The following is a 25,702-nucleotide window of genomic DNA, read 5'->3' on the forward strand; positions in this document are numbered from 1 at the left end:
GTAACTTATATTTCATAGCAGAAGCATTAAGCCCCTTTGCACAGTGAAGGGGCTCCATGTGACTGGGTAGCTCTTGCTCCAGCTGGCAATGGGTAAGTCATGTGTTTGCCTCCAAACCTTTTGGAAAGTACCCTGGATTTTTTTCATAGTATCACCCTTCGCTACAGTGGCAGTTGGTGTATGTGTATTTTTCCCCTAGAACTATTCCTCCAAGGGTTCCCTTCAAGTATTCTAAGGGTTTCAAAGGCGGTGAGCACTGGCAGATGTTACCCACAGGGTACCATCACCTGTGACTTGACCTTTTAAAACCCGAGGTGCGGGTTGCGTTGTTCGCTTTCCGTCTGAATTCAGCTTTTTTTCGTCCAATTCAGCCGCCTTGCCAGCGGTCACATGCGAGGGGAAACCCCTCAGGACCTCCCCTCAGCAGCTCCAAGACGTGGCGCAAAAGCAACTACAGCAAATAAATAAAAAGCGAGCACAACCCGCGGCGTGCAGCCTCTCACAAGGCCCGGCGGGGCATCGCCGGTGGCTGCGGGTGGCAGCCGGGCTGAGGGGAGGGCGCGGGGCGGGGCGGGGCGGGGCGGCCCGGGGCGGCCATCTCCCACCTGGAGCCGCCCCGCCGTGCGGGAAGAGGAAGTGGGAGCAAGGGAGGAGCGGAAACCGGCACCGCCACCCGCCCGGGAAGGGGAGGGAAGCAGCCGCGGAGCCGGCGGCCACCACCGTAAGCACCGGGCAGGGCCGGGCCGGAGGGGCCGCAGGGAGCGGGGGGCGGCGCGGCCGGGCTGCGGGCAGCGGGGCCGGGGTCCCCCACAGCCGCGGGGCCTCGGGGTGGGTGGGAGGCGGCTCGCCCGGAGCTCGCAGCGTCCCGGTGGGTTTTCCTGGTGGGTTTATTCCTTCAGGGGTTCGCCTGTGTGGGCCCCAGCCCCTGCTCGTCGAGGCTAGGGCCGAGCTGGGGAGAAACGTGGCGGGTTTGGGGTTTTGTGAGGATGTGCGTGGGAAAGCCCTCGAAAGCCTCCCTTCCTCGGGTGCAGCTTGGAGGAGGCCGAGGAGGAAGCAGGGGAATGCAGGGCTGAGCATCTGCCTTTGTGCTGCTAAATGCCCGAGCACAGCTGGGTGCACAAAAGGAAGAAAGGAAAAAAAGACAATTAGTGATGTAACTGTGTGCTCAGGGAAGAGCATTGACCTTCCATCCAGCTGGATAGGTAAAGCAGCCCTGTGGGTGTACAGGCACAATTCAGCCCTTGATGTTTGGGAGCTGAACACAGGTAACTTGCTGTGTATGGCACGGATGGAGGGTACAGGCTGTTCCTCAAAGCAGTGGCCATAAGTTTGCATTTGGTTCCGAGTGAGAGCTCAGACCTCACACCCAGTTTCGTTACTGAGCTGCTTCAGTTCTCCTTTCCGACACTTTTTTGGTAAGAAATTTGTTTTTGGTGATGGCTGCATGGCAAACTAAAGAGTAGGAGAACCTGAGATGTGATAGCATGAGAAAAAGCTTTAGATGGAGAATATCCGAAGCGGAAGGGAAAAATGCTGCTCTTTTGTCATCTCTACTCTTACACCCTTCTTCCAGACCAGCCAGTGGTTACTACCCTGGGTTTGCTTATTTTTCTGTTGCCATTGTTCTGGGATTCCTGAAGTGCTCCATAAAACTGGTTTGTTGGTTTATTCTGCTAGGCTGTAGAGGAAGTGGTGTTTTTTTTTGCTCTATAACCTTCATTGTGGATTATTACTTATGTATCTAAAAGGGAATTTCCATTCCACCTTCTGGATTATGCTTGTGTGAATGAAATAGTCCATACTAAATATCCTTATAAGCTATTCTTAATTGAAAACAAAAAGGTAAGTACACAGAGTGAGAGAATGTTAAAGAGCTGTACTCTAATGGTGTAATACCTGAAAAAGCTGGGAAAAAATAGAAGCTTTTTGTTGTTGATTTTGTTTTGCTTTTTAGAAGTATATCCACGTTTAATTTTTCTAGAATGAGGGCTGTGAAATGCAGGCACTAGCACCAGGCAGGTCAGATGTTCTGTTCGCTGGTCACTTTCAGAAAGGTTAATTAAAGTGTCCAACTCAATACTCTGCAGGGTATAAGGTTTCCAGAAAGTGAGACACCCCAAATAATTAGCCACTGAATTGCTGACTGTTGTTTCTGGATGTTGCTGCCTGCCTTTTTACCAGTTTTGCTTCTGGCTGTCAGTACGCCAGCTCTCACCCTCTATTTCTGCTGAAAGTCAGATGGGCCACTGAGTACGTGTACGTTTCACAAGGGATTATCTACAAAATGTAATAATATACCCTGTTGTTGCAGGCAAGCAGACTAGTGTCTAGATTGCACACAACATCTTAAAATGGTTTGGAAGTCTTTTTAAGGCTGAAAGTCATTACACATCACAGGAAGCACATGGAGGTTATGCTGCCTAGTGAGCAGTATCATGGTCATCATTACTAACAGCTGGGGAAAAAACAGCTATTGCTATGCCTTGAGTGTACACACGGGGTCTAGAATTGGAGCATTCCTCAGGAGTGGACATTGACCAGGAGACCTGCTTGAGCAGAAATCTTTCAATGCAGAGCTTTAAAATGTGACACTAACAAATGTAGGAAAGGCACATGTTGATTTGGTCAGGGAAAAGCTTCCTTGGTCTCTTTAAAATCACATGAGCGATTACTCCTAACCTTTTTGCAGTGCCAATAGGAAAATTCAGGGTGGTGGTTTTTCAAACCGGCTTGAGAAGACAGCCTGAGAGCCGATGACAATTCTTGTACTTTGATGGAGAAATAATCCAGAGTTCCCAATAGCTTGTACAGAACATAAAATGAGTTTCTGTGTAACTGGAGCGTGACAGTGCTTCTTCTGTGGTGTTGCAGATGTGGAAGGCTACTGCAGGGCACACCATTTCTGTCAGTCAGGATGACGGAGCTGATGACTGGGAGACGGATCCTGATTTTGTGGTATGGCTTTCAAATTTCATCCATTCACTGGAACTATAATGTTAAAGAGTAATTCTTCAGGAGGGGGGTTGTATCTAAACTGATGGGAGCATGCTCCTGGAGGGAGGGAGAATTAGGATTTTCTGTGTGGGGTGAACAAAGAAAACTATCCTGTCTGGCCTGGGTGCTGCAGGGAAGTCTGTATGGAAGTGATTTGAACCGATCACTTCTGTATGGAAGCGATTTGGAGCAGCAGCTTCTGGGTACAGGAAGTGCTCCGTGTGTGTCAGCATTGGGAAAAGCACAGGGCTCGCAGCAGAGAAGTGGAGGCGGAAATAGTGGGTTTTCTAACTCTTCAATCTTGCCAACTTCTGACGGGTTTTGCTGTGAACTCTGAAGTGCAGATAATTAGTGGTGTCTTTGGGTTTTTAACTCTTTTTTATGTGTCCTTCACAGAATGATGTGAGTGAGAAAGAACAGCGCTGGGGGGCTAAAACTGTGAAAGGATCCGGCCATCAAGAGCACATCAAGTAAAGCAGCTCTCTTTTAAATTTATTAGTAGTCACAATCCCAGGCAACTTTTAATCAATTCATGTTCTCAGTTACTTGAATCTTCATAATTAAAACAAGACTGTCTGTAGACGACTAATTATTTGCCAGATTGCTAATCTTTCATATATGTCAGTATCTTCAGATCTGAAATTAAAATCAGAATTATGAAGTAGGGACTCTTAAATCTTGATTTTTAACTGGCAGTGTTGTTCTTCCTGCCTCTTTGTGTCTGTAAAGTTTCTTTGTTATTTTTGGGTGCAAGAGCCAATACTGCCAGGGGACAAGTTTGCATTGGGTGTTCTGAGGAGCTGCATATGACACTTTAAGGGAGGGTTTAGTTTCTTAGTTCTCAGGCTTTGTTTAGAAAACTGCTACCAAACTCCTAAAAATGCTGGTAAATTAACAAATGAACTCCTTTGACGGATAAAAATAAACAATATTAAATGAACGCGTTATAAAGGCTACTTGAGACAAATAGTCTATCATCTGAATCTCATCCTCCTTATAAAAAGTGTCTAAGACTTTTCTTAACTTCCTAAATCACAGATTTCCTAAAACTGTTTTAAAGTCCGTGATTGTGGTTTGTGGTCGTTTGGTTTTTCTTGTGTATTTCTGGGGCATCAAGCCTCCTGATGTAATGCTAAGAACAAATACCATCAGTGTTGCAAATGGAGAGAGACTGGGCTGTGTGGCTTGCTTCTGGGATCAGTTATGCTCTGCAATCTTTGGAGAGCAGTGATGACACCTACTGGCTGAGTTGTGCATGAGGAAGCTTTAAATTCAAGTGGGAAGCGTTTTAAGGTATGGAAAACCATCCGGGCTTGTCCTTGTGTATAGCCTGCACTGCTGCAGCTTCAGTTCCTGCGTATTGCAGGAGAACTTGGGGAAGAAGTGAATGTCTCTTTGCATCCTTATTTTGCGTTACAGTTATGTCCAAAATGCTCATTTGGAATCAGAGTCTTGTTACCATAGGGACTGTATGGTAAGAGATGATCCCTATTCTGCCATCTAAATAAAAAGTGTTGGAAAGAATTTAAATTAGGACATGAGAAGAAAATATATTTGAGGCACACATAAGTTCAAGGTAATTGATTGTAAGGTTTTTCATATAGCAAAATCCTCTTCTGTGTTAAAGTCTTAAAACCAATGCTTTCATTTCTTTTTCAGACAGTGTTCTGCAGTGGAATAAATTCTGATTCTCAGGATGTGAGGAAGTGCTCTGTGCACTGGAAAAATGGGAAGGGCTTCAAAAATACAAGTTGTCCAACTTTTAAAATACCATCTTACATTTTATTTTGCATCTTTTTGAAGTTATCTTTTGAAACTTTCTTAGCAAAACTTGCTGTTTAATTATCTGTCTTTAAAGTATTCATCAGCTGAGAGAGAATGTGTTCCAAGAACACCAGAACCTCAAAGAAAAGGAGCTTGAAACAGGACCAAAAGCTTCCCATGGCTATGGAGGGAAATTTGGTGTTGAACAAGATCGCATGGATAAAGTAAGTATGCATGCTTTCCTGAGATGATATTGTAAGCTTTGTCTTGCCATGCCTGTGATCAGCATGACTACACACGTGAGTTAAGCTTGTTGAAGGCAAAGTCACTTGTTGCCAGAGTCACAACTTTGCCAGAATCACAGACGTAGAAGCTCAGATCACGGCGTAAGTTACATAGAGCCATGGCTCATCTGCCTTGTAATGCTATAACAAGACTACTTATGACCTCTACCACCCAAATCTGTCAGAACATCACGTTCTCTTCCTTATTTAAGTGAAAATTCTACTACAGGAAGAACTGAACTAAAACATATAAAGTACTAGGGACAAGTGTTTCAGGAGGCAGATAAGGAATCTGAATGATGAGAGGAAGTTCTGGGATGTGCCATGGCTCCACATGTGTGTGTTTGACGCTTGCACTGTCTTTAGAGCAAGTCTGCTTTCTTACATCATGGGTGGATTCCCTTGCAGTCAAGATTCAAGTTTCTAAATGTATATTTCTAAATTAAGAAAGTACTTCATGCATGAATAAATCTAGCCTTTTTTTTTTTTTTTAATTTCGATACTGTGCCAGCTCTTCTATGCATATTGAGGTTGCCAAAGAGTGACGAAAAGGGTGTGCTGCTTCTTTTAAATTAGAGGGTAGCTCTTAAGCAGTGATAAATGTGAACAGTGACAAGTAATCCAAGTATTTAAAAAAAAGTCATTGTACTTCAGTCAGATGATAATGCTTTCCATAAGGACCTGATGGCTAAGATACACTCTGTTAACAAAGGTAATGGTAATTCTTAAGGTAATTCCATTAGCCATGTGGTAATTAGACAGTCATATCAAATTCTGGCTAGTTTCTCGCACATATTTTATTAAAATGAGAATCACACTGTCTCCTGAATAAGAATGATTTTGTTTTCTTACTTAATTTACTTTCTGTGTTTCCAGTAACGTGACAGCCTTAAATTCCTACTGGATTGCCATATTCCAGGGTAAATTGCAGCATAATTCTCAGTGGGCCTTTGAAATAGACTAACCTAACTGTGAGTCTGGGAAAGGAATTGCTGACCAGATTCAATAATTAGGCCTGTTCTGTAGCTGGGTAGTTCTCTGGTGTCAGCGGTTTATGCCTCACCTCTGTTCATGGGAAAAATAAAAAGAAAGAAACAAAAGTGATGTTTCCTGTAGGCCAAAATTAATTGGAAAAATTTGGTGGTTGTGTCCTCCCACCACCAATATTACTCAGATATTGGTAGTAGGAGGCATTCATAATTTATCTTTAATAAATGAAGCTTGCTTACATGTAAGCATAGTTCTAAAAACTCATCGTAAGAATGTTCCCTTTAAGGGAAGGCCTTATACTGTGTTAAGGCTTGACCCAGCTGAAATAAATGAGAGTTACTGTGGCATTGGTCATGGTGTTTTTAGGACAAAACCCGGACCCTGTCCTAAAATGAACAATTATATAATTCCATATGCCAGGCCCCATAACTGATCTAAAATGTAGCAGAGTGTTCTACTGAGGAATTAACAGGGTCATTTACTCTGAAATACAGTTTATGAAGAAAAATCTTCATTTTTTGAAATATTTTTTTCAAAAAGGGATATGTTATAATGCTTGGTATTTAATGAAATGGAGGAAGGAATTCTCTTTTTTCAGGTGTCATGTAAAGAAAGCATTCTTAACCTTTTCTACCTCGATTTGGTAAAAATGAGGGATCACATAAAACGTAGGATTTTCTGAGCTTCATGTCTCCAATAGATTAATGGGTAAAGGGAAGAAGAAAGGAGGAAGAAGTGTGTGTTTTCCATCACGTTTAACAGTTATTCTACCACGGAACAACTGCAAAATAAACACGAGTATGACTGCATCAGTCAGGAAAAGAAAGGGGCTTTTATATGGCTCATAAGATAATGTACTACTAGTGACATCCTTGTTACCTGGCAGCCACTCAGCTGTTACACACAGTAATATTTTGCTTAAAAAAAAAAAAAAAAAAAAAAGAACAAGGCAAATAGTGTAAAATCATCTCCCCCTCAAGTTACGTATGTTTTTTAGACACCTTGCGTCATCAGATTAGTTTGCCCTGCTCCAGCTGTCTGCTGCTGCCACAAGTCAAGCAGTTTCTCATTGCTCAAAGATCTGAGCATGGGACAGTGTTTGCAGGGCGCTGCCGCAGCGGTGTGTGCTGATATCATGAAAGGCAGGGGCTGGGTGCTGGAAGCTGCCGTGCCATGCCGTGCCAGCAGAGTGTTGGGCTGGGCCCGGCGTTCATCTGGCAGCAGTCCATGTGTGGCGGGGTGTGAGGTCTTCTCTTCTCAGCCTGGGATGTCAGATTAAAGTGGCAAATCTCAAGCTGCTCTGGCTGGTGCTCCATTTTATCACTGGACAGGAGGGGACATCTTGGCACGCTATGCAGCACCCCTCAGGGTGCTTGGCTTCAGTGCCAGTGCCAGCATCTCAGAGGGTGCCCTAGCACTAGGTTAATGTAACACTGGAAAGTGTTACCCGTGAGCATGGAGGATGTACTTTCAGGTGTGTAATTACGTATCCCCTTGTCCTACCCGAAGCCAGGGACAGCACAGGTTCTGCTCCTCGGGTTGCTGTGTTCAGCTCATGTTCCAGCCACAAACAGGAGGCTGTGGGGCTGGCATGCCTGTGGCAGGGCTAACTCTGTCCTGCCATGGACGTGCTGCTCCACTCTGTGATGCCTTTTTGAAGTGAAGAGAAAGTACAGAGAGTAGACGTGTAAATTTGATGTAGGCGGAAGATCAAGGTGCCTCCCTAAAGCAATGTCAGCAGAAAACCTAGCGTGGCTGTGCTTGGTTGCAATCTGTTATCAGCTCAAACAGACCCGTAGCTATGTGCCTAAGTACAAGGCTGCATATTTAATCCGGAACTAATCCTTGGTTTAACTTTGGCATGGCACCATCTAGATTTTGCCTGTATCTTTCTGGTTTTCATGCCTGTGGTTTGAAGTTAAAAAATCAGGGTGTAAAACAGTCTTCATGAAATGCAGTCATTTCTGCCCAGTTCTTACTTGGCACTTCCTGTGCTAAGGCTGTATGGGTGGCACGGTGACAGCCTCGTAAAGCCTGCTCAAGTGAGTAGTGATTCACAAGGAAGGCAGTTTCAGCAGGAAGCAGTGCAGGTTTGTAAGGAAGCTTATCCTCAGATCACTTGGTGCCATGTTTTCTCTTACATACAGAACTGGACAGAACTGCTGCCTGTTTCTGAACTTTCCAATTTCTTTTAGTCAGCTGTTGGGCATGAATATCAATCGAAGCTTTCTAAGCATTGCTCCCAAGTGGATTCTGTGAAAGGGTTTGGAGGCAAGTTTGGAGTACAAACTGATAGAGTTGACCAGGTAAGCAATTTCTTCTGGTACTGCAGCTACTCGAAGTCATTGAGTTTATCAACTTGTACACACAGTGAAAAATTCCAATACCTTAAAATGCTGGTGTGGTCTCTTCTTCCTGATATATTTGAAGTGTAGCAGTAAGCTATCACGGGCTGTTACAGAGAGAAATTTCTGTTTAAAGCAAAACAAAAGCCCTCATGGGAAATTGAGTAGAGTTGAAAAGAAAGCTGAAAAGAGATATTAAAATCTGTACTTTAGCTTTGGAGAGGAAAAAAATCAATGTAACTGTTACAGAAGGAAGGATTTGGGGATGGTTTGTCTTGTACTGCAACGTGAACTACTGCGCAGGATAACTGGCTTGCTGTTCCAAGACTGTGTAACACCCCTTGTGCGGAAATGCTGAATTTCTGTTGTGCTGAATTTCTGTTGCGCTAAATTGCTGAACCTGGCAAGACAAGAGAATCTTGCTAGGAAAATTTGTTTTGGCAAGGGATGACAAAAGAAAAAAAAAAAAAAAAAAAGCAAACAACCAAAAAAATGCACTTGACTATCATGTAAATGAATATGGCCTGTAAGTTTTAAGTAGGTATTTATGCTCCAATCAAAAGGGTCAGAACAGTTTGGAAAGATGCAAGAGCTTTCTGTGCTGTTTGTCCACTGACATGACAGCAGTTTTTCTACTAATATCTAACTTTGTCACATGAATTTTTATTTCTCCTCCAGTCGGCTGTTGGGTTTGAATACCAGGGGAAAACTGAGAAGCATGCCTCCCAAAAAGGTAAAGTGGTGTGAAAAGTTAACCAAACACCCTTTGTAACAATTGTTTTTAAAAAAATATTAAAATAGATATTCGCTCTTTTTTTGCTTGTGAAGGACATTGTTCAGTAAAGCCTCAACATGTCATTACCAGTGAATCAGGTGTTGAGGGGTTTGGGTGAAAAAGGAGATGAAGGAATGAACTTCAAAGCAATTTCATAAATTTCTAAGTTGGTAGAGTTTTAATAAAATGAAATAGTGTGTCATTGTGAGTCTTGTTCATCTTGTAGAAGTGGTGTTTGGGGATGTTTTAGAGAGATTGGGAATTGTTCTTTGCTGTATTGCCCCCTATCGGAAATAGGATTAGGTTTTAGAGGAAGCATAATAAACTATAGGACCATTGCACACCTTATTTTCTGAGTTTAAATTTGAACTTAATTGTGTGTGCTAAAGGGTAACATTTGAGTTCTGAAGTAACCGTGTTGTTTTTGTTTTAGTTTTTTTTCCACTAATGGCTAGGATATGATTCTATTGAAAGCTGCTTCATTTCATTTTTATTTTTTACTCCATACAGACTACTCAAGTGGTTTTGGTGGAAAGTATGGAGTACAAGCTGACAGGGTGGACAAGAGTGCAGTGGGATTTGATTACCAGGGTAAAACTGAGAAACATGAATCACAGAAGGGTGAGTAGACACATATGTTGATAGATTCATACTCTGAGGTGGCAGGCATTCATGACAGGCAGTGCTGTAAAATGCTTTTTTTTTTTTTTTTTATAATTTCATCTGTTGCACTCCCAGCCTGATGAAAATTAACACTATAAAATTTATGTTGCTAAAAACTTTGACTTCTGAAAAAGAAACCTAAAACCTAGTTTCTAACTGGTACTAAGTGATGATCCAGCTGCCATTATTTCAGAAGCAGGGCATATAGGTCTAGAGTTTTTTGCAACTTCTTTTGAAAAGCTGTGGATTAAAATACCTGAGACGGTAGCAGTTTAACCACAACAGAGGACTGTTTCTAAAAGAATCAGCTGTCAGTAGAATAAAGCATTAATCAGAATTGGTAGTGCTTGGAGTTAAATATTGGGTTGCTAATCAGGTTTCCAGGCATATCTGATCAAAAAATCAAGTATTTTATTGAAAAATTTTGACATTTTTGCCATCTGTTTTCTCTTTATCTCAAATAAATATTTGTACTCTAAAAGTGCAAAAAAGAAGAAGGGGTTGTTTATTTAAAAGCATACAGGCTGTTGCTGACATGATTCTTGAAGTTCACTTTGCTATAAGTGTCTTAAAGTATTATCTAGGAGTCAATAGCCAGAATTGCCAATATCACCCTGTAGTTGAACTACATATGATGCCATTTTATTTTCCATCCTGAGAGAACGTATTCTGAAGAATTTGACTTTGGTGTCCTGAATTGAAATTAACCAGGGATATCAGTGCTTCTTTTAATATGTAATTTAATGTTAGCAGATCTGATTATCACAATTTGTCAAGGTAAAATTTTGTTGTTGAACACTTACAAACAAAACTCTTCACTCTTATCTCTAGATTATTCCAAGGGCTTTGGTGGTAAATATGGTGTTGACAAGGACAAAGTGGACAAAAGTGCTGTTGGCTTTGAATATCAAGGCAAAACGGAAAAACATGAATCACAGAAAGGTTTTTATTATCTTATTTAAGAATACCGGTTCAAAACAATCAGACTTTCCAACATAGGAAAATGTAATTTTTTTGTTTTTGGTGGTGGTAAATGTGTGTTTGCATTTTGTGTATGTAGATTTCTACTTCCCTTAGATGTAAAGGAAGGCATTGGAAACGGTCCCTGAGTTTCACATTGTGATTTCCAAGGGACCTTATGTCCATATGGATGTTATTGAAGTAATTGTGTAACTGCACACATCTGTGGTCTTCAGAGACAGTATCAAATCCTTCATTATTTATATATCTATATTATGCATATATATGTGTTAGGTATCTGGGTCTAAATGGAAAGCACATCAGATTCTTCAAGTCTCTGAACATTGAGTCTAAGTGCTGTAATCAACACTCAATTTGTGGTGCTTCTTTGCATTGTGATCCTAGAGTTACTGAATGGATGATCTCCTTCCCCTTGGCTGAGGTAGTGTAGCAGGGGAAAAAGAGTGAAACTATTAATGAAAGGGCAGCTTATCCAGTAGCATATCTGCCACATTACTTTTTTTTTTTTTCTCTAAATACTATTTACAATCGTAAACTGCAGTAATGTTTTCTGAAACTTCATGCATACAGATTATGTGAAGGGGTTTGGAGGCAAGTTTGGTGTGCAGACAGACAGACAAGACAAATGTGCACTTGGCTGGGATCACCAGGAGAAAGTGCAGCTGCATGAATCCCAGAAAGGTATATCAGTTCAAGATTCTTAGCCATTCTTTCTAACTTCTCTAATACCTACTTTTCTCATCCCTGTGTGAACCCTCCTTCCCTTGGTATCTTTAGCTACAGTCTTACAGTGCTAACATGAATCTCATTTTTCCGTGTTTGAACTGTTGCTGTGTGTTAGTTGAACTGGTGTCTGCAAAGCAGGTTAAACACATCCGATAACAAGTCCCTGAAAGTTCAGACTTAGTGATGAGTTCTCACTGGAGAAGCCTTACAAGTCTGGGTAGCCTGGATAATTTTTTTTCCTTTTTCAGTTCATTCATACAAACCACAAGTTAGTGATTTCTTTGTATTTTCCTTGAGGATCTTCACAAATAATCTTCCTTTTTGTGGCTTTGGTTGTGTATACCCCTATTTCCTTGCAGGGGAGATCTAGTATTTAATGCTGTCCTTTCTCATTGCCTGCAAGATACCTATTCCCATGAAAGATTGGTACCCAAAAGAAAAGTTCCAAAACAGCTATTGCTAGCTGCCTGCCACCACTCTTAACTTAATTACATTAACTAAGCTAAAATGTCTTATGTTAAAAGTGATCCTCAAAATATTATTTTTCTGGGTGTTCCCACAGATTTGTTGTGAGAAGATTACCTGAAGCCCTGTTTCTTGTGCCCTCATTTTATATAATTTATTAAGATTCCTGTTGTAAGGCAGCAGTAGGGAATGATCATAGCTCTTAGCTGAGAGCTTTTTTTTTCCTCAAGCTGTGTAGCAGCAGGGATATCGCTTCTTCCATTAGGCAGTGCTGTTTAGGAATATCTGAAGGGTAGTCTCCGTGGGCCCTATGTGAACATCTCTTTAAAAAGTCAGATCTGTAGCATACAAACGTTAACCCCACTGATGAAAAGAAGCTCGTTTCATCGTTAACTGTTGATCCTTTTGTATCTTGTTTTGTTTTGGTACATAACCTATGTGTGTGTTTGTGTTCAGAATGTTGATCAAATGCAAGTGCATTATGCTGATCGTATGAGAAATGTTGAGAAGTGATGTTTTTTGGTGACTTCAGAATGGTGTTCCTATGTCTGATAAATCATGTTGACCTCTTCCTAGTCTCAAGTGGAAACTTCTGAATTTACTTGTACAAAAGACTATTGAGAGTTTTTTCACCATTCAAAATTATTGGTAATTGAGAAATATTGCAAAAATTATTTTGAGTGTCTCTGACTAAACTTTTTTATTTTCCTCCTTTTGTTTTTAATGTATTACATGTGGCTTTTTCAGACTATAAGAGTGGTTTCGGAGGGAAATTTGGTGTACAGACAGAAAGGCAGGACCCATCTGCTGTGGGGTTTGAATACAAGGAGAAACTAGCCAAGCATGAATCTCAACAAGGCACCGTTTTCACTTGTTACTTTCTTAACAGTGCAGCCACTTCTCACACAGTCTTAAATAGTTGTCTAAGTAGATCAATGCTAGTAATGTGCAGACACTTTCTTGCGCTTCTGTTCCTACATGATCTAGCAATGTTCTTCCATTTTATTCTTAAAATGTTACGTGAAACAAGCCTGTATTCAGGAAACGATATCCAATGTTTAGCTAACAGCTCTAAAACATTATGCATTTAGTGATAATAACGACATATAATTATTAGTATGATGTTAATGACATTCTTACCAGTTCTAGAGTCTAAATGTGAAACTTTGCCTGGATAAATTGGTGGAAAAATATTCAGATCAGGACCATGCATGTAACCCTTAACAAGCAATGGATTATGGCAAGATCATTTAAAATTGATTGTAGTCTTTAAAACAAGAAGTAGGGAATGTTTGTGGTTCTTGGGTGAGCAAATACTGTTATAATGCTCTCTTTATTCATTGTGAAATAGTTGGGGTACAAACCATGAATTCCTGGTTTTCCGTTATCTTAAAGTGAGAAGTCTGGATCAGGAAAATGTAAGTGTAGTATATTTATTCTGGCTGAAAATACATACAAAGCTGAAGAGAATGAGGTTGTTCATTCTGATAGTCAGTATTTTCCTGTGTAATAGTGACACAAATTCAAACTTAGAGTGTCAGACGTACCTTAGCAGACCCCAAGTACAAACACTAAAATAACTGGTTAGAGGACCCAAGTGGTTTTCGAACTGCGAGGAGAAGTAGTAATTGTAATTGTGTTTTAGGGAAAACACAACAGAAAAGCCTGTTCATTTACAAAGTCTAAGGGCATGTTCCTACATACAGTTCAGCAGCTCGGTGCCACCAGAAAGTGCTGTTTTTCCAGCCACACACTCTTGCTTCTTCTGTTGCACTGGCTCTGGTGCTAGTCGCACATTTCTTTGAGTAGAAGAAAAAATTTTCTTTGAGTTTCTTTCATTAGAAACATCAAAAAGTCACTCTTCTATTTTTTTCTTTTTATGCCACTACTGAATTAAATTGCTTCTGGAGCATAACAAGTACTAGAGTCAGCATCGGGTGAGAGCAGGAGTGTGCAGCTCACAGGTGGTACAGAGCAGCAGGGCCACCCCATTTCCATGGTGGTGTGCTGTCGCAGACTCGTGCTGTCTTGTGGAACTGCCCCTTTCCATGTGTGTAGCAGTAGTTATTACCAATGACATTAGTATTCATCAGTTGGGTATCATGACCAAATCCACCGGAACAAGAAATTTGTTACATTTTTCTGCCATTCATAGATTTTACCAAGTTAAGGAGAAAAAAAAAATAAAACCTCTGTGGTCACTGAAGACTGGATGTCACTCCTTAAGGAAAGAAAAGTGGCTTTAGGTTATATGATTTCTGCAGAGGGCTAAGAATTGCTGCTGTGAAAGGCTGTGTTACAGAAGTGATGCATTAGAAGGGCTCATCCCTTATTCCTTGCTTGATACCTTATCAGTCCTCAGCTTAATGTTTTCTCAAAGAATGCATGTGGCCCCCAGTCTCTCATCTGCTGGTGTACCTGAAGGCTCTTGCGGTTATGTATCCTTCCTGCATCAAAAAACAAGTTGCATTTTCTTTGGCGGCTGTCACTGTATCTTTGCATGCAGCTGAGATGGCTATTTGCACTTGAAATGGCTATTTGCGTTTGGCAGAAAGATGGACAGAAAACTCCCCACTCTGACCTTTTTATCCTGCTTTTAGATTATTCAAAAGGATTTGGTGGGAAGTATGGCGTACAGAAAGATCGGATGGATAAGGTAAGTTACTTAAAACAGCCGTGACTTAAATAGCCCATAGGGATAAAAAATAGTATAGTTAGATCTGTAGTGTTCAGCTTTCTATTTCTGGATGCTTCTTCAGTGTATCATTAAAGTTCTTCTGTGATTTGTTCCAAATCTTTTAAAGTAAATGAGCATGATGCTAGTTTATACACACATGTATGTGTTTACATATGTGTAGTATGTGCATATATACGTATATCTAAAGTATGGAAGATGAAGCATGGAAATTAAGGAATAGTAAAATTTGTATGAAAGAAGAATAAAATCCATAAATTCCTCAGTTTCAGTCACATCTTCTGGCAACTAGCTGATGCCTTAGAATATCTTTTTAATGGACTGCTTAAAATAAGTGTCAAGTATTTACCAACTTTGCCCACTTCTCTATATGAGAGTTTGTTTCAGTATGCTGTAACAGTGAAAGGTAGGGCAGCTCATATGTCCTTTCTGCCTTTCCATTTTTAAATTGAAAAAGCTAGAAAATTAAGAAGTCCACACTGAGATTTGCCTAATGAACGTGTACTCTCAGCTTCATATAAGACATTTTAAAATGAGACAGTAGAAGAATTTGAAAGTAGGATTCTTTTTTACTTGCGGCTGCAGGACTCGAGACCATTCATTTAAAAAACCAACCAAACAAAAACCTCATATTCTGCATGCTGTTTTCAGAATGTTCCCTCTGATTTAACAGTATCTTCTTACATAAGAGAACTGGATGCTTTTACCTTGGTAGAAATCTTTCACTGTATGGAATACAATATCAACGTATACACAATAAATGTTTAAGATGTTGTCTCACTTTCAGTTCTGATGAGTCATCTGTTCATAAACTACATTTTCTTTTTAATTAGTAGGATTTTAATGTATTTAGGACTGTCCCTGAAGAATAACTCAAAGTAGTTTGATTTACAGAAATAATTATTCCATTTGTCAAGTTTTGATTCTTCCTGATTTTATTTTGGTGTTGTGAAAAAAGCTGTAGGGGCGATACGAAAAAAAAATACATCACACACTGAAGCTGTCTGAATGTCTTCATGAATTTGTGTTTTGTTAATGTACTTTTTTCCTCCTTGCGGGTAGAATGCAGCAACTTTTGAAGATATTGAGAAACCGTCATCAACATATCAGAAAACCAAGCCAATAGAAGCTGGTAAGGCACTGTCCCCAAATCCATTCTCTGGAGTTGATATGTTCAAAAGTCCAGATTGTTACTGTTGATGCAGCTGTGATGTGTAAGAATCATCTAGAGGGAACCGTTCTCTTTGCAGGTCTCTAGCAACCTCAGCTACTGTCTTCCTCTTCCTGTTAGAGGTTTTTCTGTGTTTTTTTTTTTTCCTTGTTTTTTTTTTTTTCCTTTGCTAAAATTTGTACCATAAACTAATTCCAGGCTACCATTATTTGGAACCTTAAACAACATTTGACTTACTTGTATTTTTTCTTTTAATGTCACAGTTGCTAATAAAACAAGCAGCATCCGAGCTAACTTTGAAAACCTAGCCAAGGAAAAAGAACAAGAAGACCGAAGGAAGGCAGAAGCTGAGAGAGCACAAAGAATGGCCAGGGAGAAACAAGAACAGGAAGAAGCTCGGAGGAAATTGGAGGTCAGTAGGATTTAAGTCTCTTTTGGATAGCATTTCAAATATGTTTCACTGTAAAGTCGGATGAAAAGAGACTCTCTGAAGAAAAGACATTTTCTTTCTTTCCAGCTAGGCTATAAAGCTCTCTTTTGTTTGTGTGTGTGTGTTTGCGTGTATTCCTGCCTGTACTTCACCTGTTCACAATACCCACCATCTACCAACATGCACCATATATATATCAGACATCAGATATGGTGATGGAGTAACACTTAAGTGTATATAATTTTGGCATTTAGCTTACTCAGAAATAAGTAAGCTAGTCTTTGGTGCTAATCTCTGTAGTCTGCTCTTGCCCTAATTTAGCTGTACTGTACATCTGCCTTTTGGTAATACCAGATTCCCATGGACATCAAGGACTTTGTCAGGGGAGAGACAATGGTCCCCTGCAGGCCTCATGAGTGCTCATTCAAGAAGTTTGATAGTGTGTTTTTTTGGAATCAATATTGTTGAAAATTGAGGTGGTATCATCCATTGGTATGCCACACCCATGAGGTGAGGGAAAATAATCATCCAAATCTCAGTTTGGGAATTAAGAAAATGACATTTTAGCATTGACATACTTAAAAATGTAGTGATTTGTGTCTTACTCATATGCAAAATAATTCCAGGAGATGTTTAGTCAGAAAATATGTCTTACCTGCTTCATAGAATTTGCATGTTTGGTGAAAATCTACTGCTAGGTGGGAGGACTAGTCCTTCGTGTCTAGTTCGTTTGCTTTCTTACACAATGCCTGAGGTGCCTTAGCGTTAGCAATACTGAGGGCCTGATATTTGCAGCTCTAAGCTTTCATGCAAGCTGCCGTTGCAGTCTGTCCAGACCCTCTGTGGCAGTTCCACATTCCATCATTGCTACTTCTGCTTAGTTCTCAGACAAGGTGGCTGGTGGTTTTAGGTCTTTTCAGTTAGCCTGTCTGAATCTTTGTAGGTCATCACCAAGAAACTAAAGGTAGTGGTTAGACAACACTCATAACTGGGGACTGCTATTTCCTTACTTTTTGTACATTATGTTCAATTTTGCTCTGCACCTTTGCTACGAGCAGGTTTTGCTTAGGGTTAGGCAGGACAACATGCTGCTAGCTTCCATCGTACCGGTGTTACCTGTGCATTTTGGTATTGGGCTGCCTTTGCCTTTCAGGGACTTCCTCAGTTCTGTCAGGCTGACCTGTGTAACAATTCGTCTGTCTCACTCATCTCGAACCTGACATAATCCTCATTGTGCTATGGATGCTGAATCGCTCTCAGAGATGACTCCTACTGACTCAGAGACTACTCCTATTCCAACCTAGCTAAAGTCATTCTTTAAATCAGAAAGGAGGAGATGTGTGTGCCAGAAAGCCAGGCTTTCTGCTTAGTATTCTCATTGGTCCAACTCCCCTTTCATTTTATCAGATTTGTAGTCAAAAGAGTGTGGGAAGATCAGCCTCTCCATTAGCTCTCTTGCTGTTCATTTTGTGTGATCAATGTGCTCATAAGTAAGATCTGTGGATTGAGGGTGGTGAATTTGAGCTCTTGCTTCTCATTTCAGGTTTTTCATTGAGATTTCCTCCTGCTGAGGAAACAGTTCTCCAGAAGGGTTTAAATGTAGTAGCACAGGTCCTCATGAGTCAGTGAACTGTTGTCTTTTTTTTCCTTTTCCTTTCTCTCTCAAAATGGCTTTCTGCCTCTACTGTTATTTTTGCTGTAAGTGTGGGTTAAATTCAAGCCGTTATGCTTGATTTTTCTGGTGCTACATCAAAGATTCTGTTGCCTGGACACATTTGAAGTTTCTTCCAAAACTGGTATTTAAATTTCACCATAACCAGATGATTAATGTTCTTCCAGACTGAACATCTCCCTGGTTAATTGTGTGGTTCTCTAGGCACTGAGGGAGGGAGGATGAGGTTAAGGGGAAGCTGAGATGATGCTGGCTGTGCTGCCCCATACTCACAAGCTGAATGTGAAAAGGGGAAGGATGCAAGTGTACCAGCCACAGCTGCTGTGAAGGGGCGGGGGACTTTGACTTAAGCAAGCTATTTCTTTAAGAGAACTTCCTTGCACAGACAGAAAGTTCTCTCACTTTAAGAAAGTATGTGGGCACACGCCCTCCCACAATGGGAATGTACATATGGGCTGCATTCCTTCAAGAATCCTGTTTACTGGTAATCCTTTTCTTTTTTGCTCTTCACATATGTCGCATAGGCAAGTGGTGTTCAGGGAGCTCTTCTTCAACTGCTGTTACCAATCAATGAGTGCCTCTTGATTTAGCTAGAGAACAATGCAAGATGCTGTTGCACATGGAGCATTTCCTTGTGGAAGAAACCCACCTTGGAGGCAGCCTGAGGTGGACCATGCAATTTAAATGCCTTATGACAATTATGCTGTGCCTGTCTTAAACTGCAGTCTAGACTGCAGAGACCAATTTCATGGGACAAATTACTCAGTAATGATTCATTATACAGTGCTTCACTTTGTTAATGGATTAATGCTAGCTAGTTTTTCCCCAAACTTAGGTTTGAGTTAAATAGATGATTTGCTAGTGTTTTTTTCATCTGTAGCACAGCAGTTAAAGTGAGAAAGGGCATCCGGACAGACTTTTTTCAGAAAGCACAGCATAAGCTTTGAATTGGTCTTCAAAGCTGTCTCTGTTCTCAGGACACATTTTGCTTTCTTTGTTTGATGTATTTTTTCTAAGCTGTGAAAAACAACAAAAAAAAAAGGAATTTATTTATTTATTTATTTAGCAATAAAGTCCTCCCACTTCATCTCTGGTCTGTGATTTCTCCTTAGAATTCTCTGAGGAGTTGTGGCTTGATGAACCTAAACAAATGGAGAGCACAGTCTCTCATAACTTGTATTCTCAGTTCTTTTCTACAAAAAAAAAGAAAAGAATAAAGTTTGACTCTAGGTACAGTGATTTCTTTTCCTCTGTGGTAAAGAGAGGCAAAATAAAATAGTTAGCTGACAGTCTTTAAATATAAACTTTTCATAAAATTATGCAACCAATGTTGTTTTTTTTGGGTGCAGTATGCCAGCTTCCTAATGAATGGCTTCCTAATGATAATTGTGGTTCTGCCCTCCGATTCACAGGTGGGATGGCACAGTGTGAAGTGCTGGAGTGCCAGAATGGTTGATTCAGATTCATGCTCTTTGTGTTGCAGAATACAATAGCAATACTTCTATTTCTACCACATGGAACTCTTCTGAACATTTGAACCCCTCATTGTCAGCATATAGGATTTAATTTTGTACGAGCTATTCAGTCTTTTGCTTTGGCAGGCTCTTGGCAGACCTGCAAGAGCTTACAGGATCGTTTCTCATCAAGGACAATATATCAGTTGTATAATTAGAACATGGGGGCTTCAGGTTCTCTAAACTTATGCTAAAATGGTACATGAGGCCCAATCAGCTAATGAACAGAATGAATATATTGAACACAGAAACCCTGCAGCTCCTGTGGAAGTGTGCCAAAGAACATTGGGTACTCTGTTTTTAAACTCATGTATCCATACGTACTTTGCAGTTTTTATTTCTTCATTTTTTTTTTCCTCCTCTGCTTTGCAGTATTGCTGAGGCTTTCCTGTTACAGCCAGTCTAAACCCCCAGGCAGGTCTAATGATGGAGTCAATCCAGGCCCGTTCTGCTCCCTGCTCACTTCAGTTTGTTTCAAAATGTGTTGTTTCTCTCTGTTATTGGAGGGTTTATTTCTTTCATTAAACAATGATTAAACTACACTGAAGCTTTTCTTTCTCTTCAATTAAGGAGCAAGCTAAAGCCAAAAAACAGACTCCACCACCGTCTCCTACCACACAGCCAGCTGAACAGAAGGCACCCTCAAGCCCAGTCTATGAGGTTTGTTAATATCCCTATCAGTGCCTCATTTTTGATCCTAAGTATAAGAACCTCTTCACAAAATCTGGACAACCCTCTCTGATTGTTTCTGCAGGATGCAGCTTCCTATGATGCAGAGTCTGCCTACAAGAACTCCAGCACAAAGTACTCAGCTGCACAGGAGCCAGAGCCCAGCTACAAAGCTGCAGAGTCAGACTACCAAGAAGCAGTGAGTCAGCGAGAGGCGGAATACGAACCCGAGACGGTCTATGAAGTGGCAGGGGCAGGAGACCACTACCAAGCAGGTAGAGTGTTTGTTTTTTCGTGTGAAAGAAGCCCTTAAAAATGAAGACTGACTCCCCTGGGCAACAACTTAATAAATAGTTGAGTTGATATCACACTGCCTTCATTTTCTAAAGTTGTTGTCTGATGAGACTTTGTAGATACCCCACCAACAAACCTTAATTAGGGGATGGAGGTATGGCTAGAGCAGAGTTGAAATTACTTAACTTTTGTGAGATGATGTAGGAATAATTACAGTGCTTTCTAGCTTATCGGTTCAAAAAGAGTAGCCATTTCCACCCTGTGTAATGCAAGAAAAAAAGCATAGCAATTGAGTTTAGACGTGTGTTGAACCAATGCTGGCCTGGCAAGCAAAAAAATCTGTCAATGGTTCTTGGACTTTGAAATTGACGTAGTGTGTTCCATGCTTATGAGGGAGTGCAGTAAGGATGTCCAAAACTAACGGTACTGAAAGAATATAGTTCTTCTGAATTGCTGTTTTTCTCAGCTCTTCTGGTTACTAAAATCCTGCTTGCTTTGATACAAGAATGTGGAAATTCTGAACAGACCACTTAACACACACCCCCAAACATGCGCACCTAACAATTTGTGTTTAATAGTCTCTTACATGCTTATCTTGGGCTCAGTTGTTGTTCTGCCACTTCTTTTAGTGCTATAAAGCTAATAATTTTTATTTTATACTGTATTAAATGTCTAGTTGTGAACACTTCCTGTCAGGCTTTAATTGTGTGTGATTAGGAAAAAAAATCCATTTCAGAAGGTACGTCAGCACTGCTCAAAATCTGCATAATTTCATGCTTCCTGTGTGGATTAGCAGTAGAATGAAAGGAGGAATGCCACAGAAAAGAATTTGGGGTGATAGGTAGAATGCTTTATGCTTTTAATTTGTTTCTTTGCTTTCTCTCTCCCCTTAGAAGAAAATGCTTATGATGAATATGAAAATGAACTTGGAATCACAGCCATAGCCCTTTATGATTATCAGGCTGGTAAGCAAAGCTCTTGTTCTTAAACTTGTCTTTTGAATACTCTTCTTTGAAAGATAAAACAAGATTTTTTTTTTTTTATTTTCCTTCCATCTTGTAATTTCTTGTAGTAGTATATGAAATGAAGATATGAAGAATTAGGATTGTTTAACAAGACGATAGTTAGCAGTATAGATATTTAGCAGTAGCATGCAGACACTTCTGAAAGTTACTACCCACCATTTTTAGAAATTATGGGTGCTTAAAAAATTTTTTTTACCTGATTGCTAACACTCTAATTAAACCCTTGGTGTGAGTAATTGTTTAAGAGTCCTCTGGTTGATTCTGAGGACAGTTCAAGAAAGTGAAGTGGTTCCTCAGTGTGTTAGGTAACAATTGCAGTTCTTAAAAATGCAGTGGGTAAGAACCAAGCACCATGTCAGGGCTGAGGATGAGGAAGCAGCATCTTTACAGGCTGGTATTGCCTTGTGCTGTTTCAAACACCCTGCCAGGAGGGAGGAAGGTTCTGGATGTTCGTGTTATCTTTAGTGATGGTGGGCTGATAGTGAGATTGTCGCGCGGACCACTGTGCAAACACTGAGTTTCTTCTGCTCTCTCTCCAGCGGGTGATGACGAGATCTCCTTTGATCCAGATGACATCATCACAAACATAGAAATGATCGATGATGGCTGGTGGAGGGGTGTCTGCAAAGGCCGATATGGGTTGTTTCCAGCAAATTATGTGGAGCTGAGACAATAGAGACTATTGTCTACTGGTTATGCCTTAATTCCCCAGTCAATAAATCTGACTTAATACACTACAAATCATGATGCTTTTCTGAGGATGGAGGGGTATATACATATTGCTTTTATATTTAATACTTTGCTGATGCTTTTTAAAATGTTTATGCCACAGAAGTTGCTAATATATTGTAACTACAATGTTCTTCACTAAGGCTCTTAAAACGATTTTCATGCATTTGGAAACATTTCTTCTCTGCCAAATTAGCAATTGTCATAAAAGGCCTTTCCGAGGACGATTAGCTGTCTGTCATAATATTGCATGTTTTACTCATAAGTGAGCAGATTTACCTAGTGTTTAAGTCTAGTTAGTCTTCCACTAAATGTTTTCAGCTAAGAAAATCATGGCTATGCAGGTTATTTGCGTTTCCACTAAGCAAGGGGGTGGGGAGGACTGGGGAGGGGCATAACTTTTTTTTTCTTTTCCAGGTAGTGTGTGAAAAAGCAAAGAGAATGCTTGAAAGTTGCAGCTAATGGCAGTTAATCAAGTACTGTCCAATATTTACGGAATATTAGTGTTAAGAAGGAAACAGTCTGGTTACTTTTTCCTTCTCTTTTAAAGTGAAGTTTCTTGGTTAATGCATTGATTTTTTTTTTTAATTTTTTTTTTCCTCCTGACCTTGCTACTCCTCTTCATGTAATACCAGAGGAGGGCTGCAAACATTCTAGCACTGATTATCCTGAATTTCTTCACATCTTTGGTTTGTTCCACCCTCCCCTCTCTCACAGAAAAACTTGAAAAAGTTACTCTACAAGTATTGAGTCACTCAGTGAAATTCCTACTTGTTCAAAGGGAGACTGGCATCCAAATCTGTGTGACTACCTACAGGAGTAGTCTCATAGCTTTAAACAGGAGGAAAAAAGGCAAGATGGAATTGCAGTTGCATTCTGTGTACAATGCATCCTTTGTTCATACAATAAAACAGGCAGGCCTGCTGTGCAGTAGTAACATTTTATACAACTATATTTGAGTTGAGGAATATTAATGCAAATAATTTGATTTAAAACCCATATAAATATTCTCCATTTTTAAACCATACGAGAGACAACTGTATTTTTTTGTACGTTCTACAAAAACTGCCAGTAACATTCTGCTAAACAATGGAGTTAAAACTGTTCTTTGCCAAATCTAAAACTTAAGTTTTTGTCATTCTAGAAAGCTGACTTCACAGCAGATTTAGAGTCCCTACCAAAGATAGTAAGTTGCATCTAATAGTGCACATGTTAAATGTATGTACTGTCTGTTTCCACCTTCTGATCAAAACAGGAATGGCAGAACTGGTATGGTAGCTAAGAAAGAATGCAGAGAATTTTTATAAACTGTAAATTTGGACCAATGGAATATAGAAGACCTGTACAAAATGGTAAAATATATAATGTATCTTGGAAGGCATCATATTGAACCAATTCTTGGATGGTTGGGACAATCCTTAATGAATGTCATATGTATGTCATGATTATATATATTTTTTTCCTTTCCATGGTCTCATTTCTGTGTTGTATTTGCATTACTAGGGTTGGGTTTTATATGCAGTTTATTTTATCCAATTTTGCATAGAACACCTCATAGAGGGGATATGATTTTTGTAAATTAAATATTCAATAAACTTTTTGAACCATTTGCATGGAATATTTTTGTATTTTTAAATTGCTTTGTTAGTCTGTTTTGGATGGTTCATCTCATCTCAAGATGCATCTAGGAGCAGCCTGCATACAGCGAATGATATTTCCTCTGAGAGCCGCTGCGTGGTGCTTGGTACCAGGGAATTGCAAGGCTGGGGCAGGTGGCTGCTGCATGGAGCCCTTCTGGGGTCCTTTTGTGTGAATCATGGGTACAAGGCTCGTTCTAGGCTTTGGTATGAATTATGTAGCCTGAAAGATAGTAGGGAGGCCAGGTTTTGCACTCTTGGCTGCTCTTCCACCACGCTTCCTTCTTCACTCCCGTTTTGTGTTTTCCTCAAGGTCCCTGAACAACTGCAGTAATTTTGGGGAAGCGAGAGATTAGCCTTGGGCACAGAGGGGAAAGCCTCAAAGGGAAAGAAGGACTTGCACCATATGTGGGCTCATGTGTATGCTGTGTGTCATCAGGTGACACTATCATCAGCATTATGAGGATTAAGTTTGGGGAGTGTATTTGTGTGTTGCCTCACCTAATGGAGAAGGTGTTGATCTCTAATTCAAGCTACTGATCCCAGTATCACCACGTGGCAAGAAGTTCTCTGCTAGATTGATTTAATACTTTGCCAATCGTATGTAGGTAGCAGTGTTATGACTACTCTTGCTACTATGAGATTAGATGTATTAAATTCTTGAAGTTTTAAGATCACTCTTATTCATCAGTAGTAATTGCTCAAGCTAGCTGAAACACTTGCTTCTGAAGAAAAACACCCTAAACTCTCTGAATTCATCATCAGAGTGGCTGGCACAGCCCTCCTTGCGGGTAACTAATGCGAGAAGAAAGTGAGCCCCATTAATTTCTGTTAATGGATGCCTTCCTGAGTCACTGTCTGACTTTGGGTGAGCCATTTGCTTTCCTGACACCTTGAATCCATCACACCTCGTGTCCTGGTTTCAGTTAGCACAGAATTAATTTTCTTCCTAGTAGCTGGTGGAATGCTGTGTTTTGGCTTAGGATGAGAAGAGTGCTGATAACACCCCGATGCTTTAATTGTTGCAGAGCAGTGCTTATACTAAGCCAAGGACATCTCAGCCTTTTGCTCTGTCCTGCCAACGGGCAGGCTGGGGGTGCAGTAAGAGCTGGGAGGGGACAGACCCAGGACAGGTGACCCAAACTAGCCAAAGGGGTATTCCATACCATCTGACGTCATGCTAAACAATATATAGGGGTGGCTAGCTGGGGGGGAAGGGGCCGGGACTGCTCGGGGTTAGGCTGGGCATCGGTCAGCGGGTGGTGAGCAATTGCATTGTGCATCACTTGTTTGTACATACTATTATTACTTTCCTATTATCATCATTGTATTATTATTGTTATTATTTTTATTATTATTTTGTTATTATTATTTTCCTGTCTTATTAAACTGTCTTTATCTCAACTCACGGGCTTCACTTTCCATTTCTCTCCCCCGTCCCAGAGAGGGAGGGGGGAGGGTGAGCGAACGGCTGCGTGGTGTTTAGCTGCCGGCCGGGTTAAACCAGAACAGCCTTTTTTGGCGCCCAACGTGGGGCCCGAAAGGTTGAGATAACGGCAGATCTGACCAGAGTGTGTTAAACTAAAATTGGTGTAAGGATTAGACCTGCTTAATAGTCACTTGTCATAATGCTGATTGCTTTAATCTCAACTTTGCTGCGCCTGTTTTCCAAATTGAGTATTATAGTACATTATTTTCCGTATTTACTCTCTGTCGTGTTGTTTATCCTCTCCGGGCCCTGGTTTCAGATCATTATGGTGCTGTGTGTTGTAGCAATGGCTTATGAGACGATGAAATATGTGGTCATGACTCTAACTTGTTATTTGTATTCAGTAACATCGTCGACTCTGTACTTTGGAAACTGTATCTTGGAAACTAT

General features: G+C 40.5%; 1 protein-coding gene across 4 annotated transcripts; it reads left to right on the plus strand.

The window, feature by feature from the left end:
- The first annotated feature begins 586 nt into the window (after nt 1-586).
- Nucleotides 587-23,795, plus strand: CTTN (cortactin). Of its 4 annotated transcripts, XM_027457999.3 has the most exons (17): nt 587-721; nt 2,872-2,955; nt 3,391-3,464; nt 4,853-4,982; nt 8,228-8,338; nt 9,056-9,110; nt 9,663-9,773; nt 10,647-10,757; nt 11,367-11,477; nt 12,735-12,845; nt 14,588-14,643; nt 15,745-15,814; nt 16,117-16,265; nt 20,040-20,129; nt 20,224-20,413; nt 21,326-21,397; nt 21,997-23,795. In XM_027457999.3, the coding sequence occupies exons 2-17, from the start codon at nt 2,872-2,874 to the stop codon at nt 22,131-22,133; spliced, it is 1,662 nt and encodes a 553-aa protein (XP_027313800.1). In that variant the 5' UTR covers nt 587-721; the 3' UTR covers nt 22,134-23,795. The 4 variants fall into 4 exon arrangements, with proteins under 4 accessions (XP_027313800.1, XP_027313801.1, XP_027313803.1 ...); XM_027458000.3 differs by lacking the exon at nt 12,735-12,845; XM_027458002.3 differs by lacking the exon at nt 10,647-10,757.
- The last annotated feature ends 1,907 nt before the right edge of the window (nt 23,796-25,702 follow it).

Source organism: Anas platyrhynchos, chromosome 5, assembly GCF_047663525.1.
Source record: "Anas platyrhynchos isolate ZD024472 breed Pekin duck chromosome 5, IASCAAS_PekinDuck_T2T, whole genome shotgun sequence".
Lineage (NCBI taxonomy): Eukaryota > Metazoa > Chordata > Aves > Anseriformes > Anatidae > Anas > Anas platyrhynchos.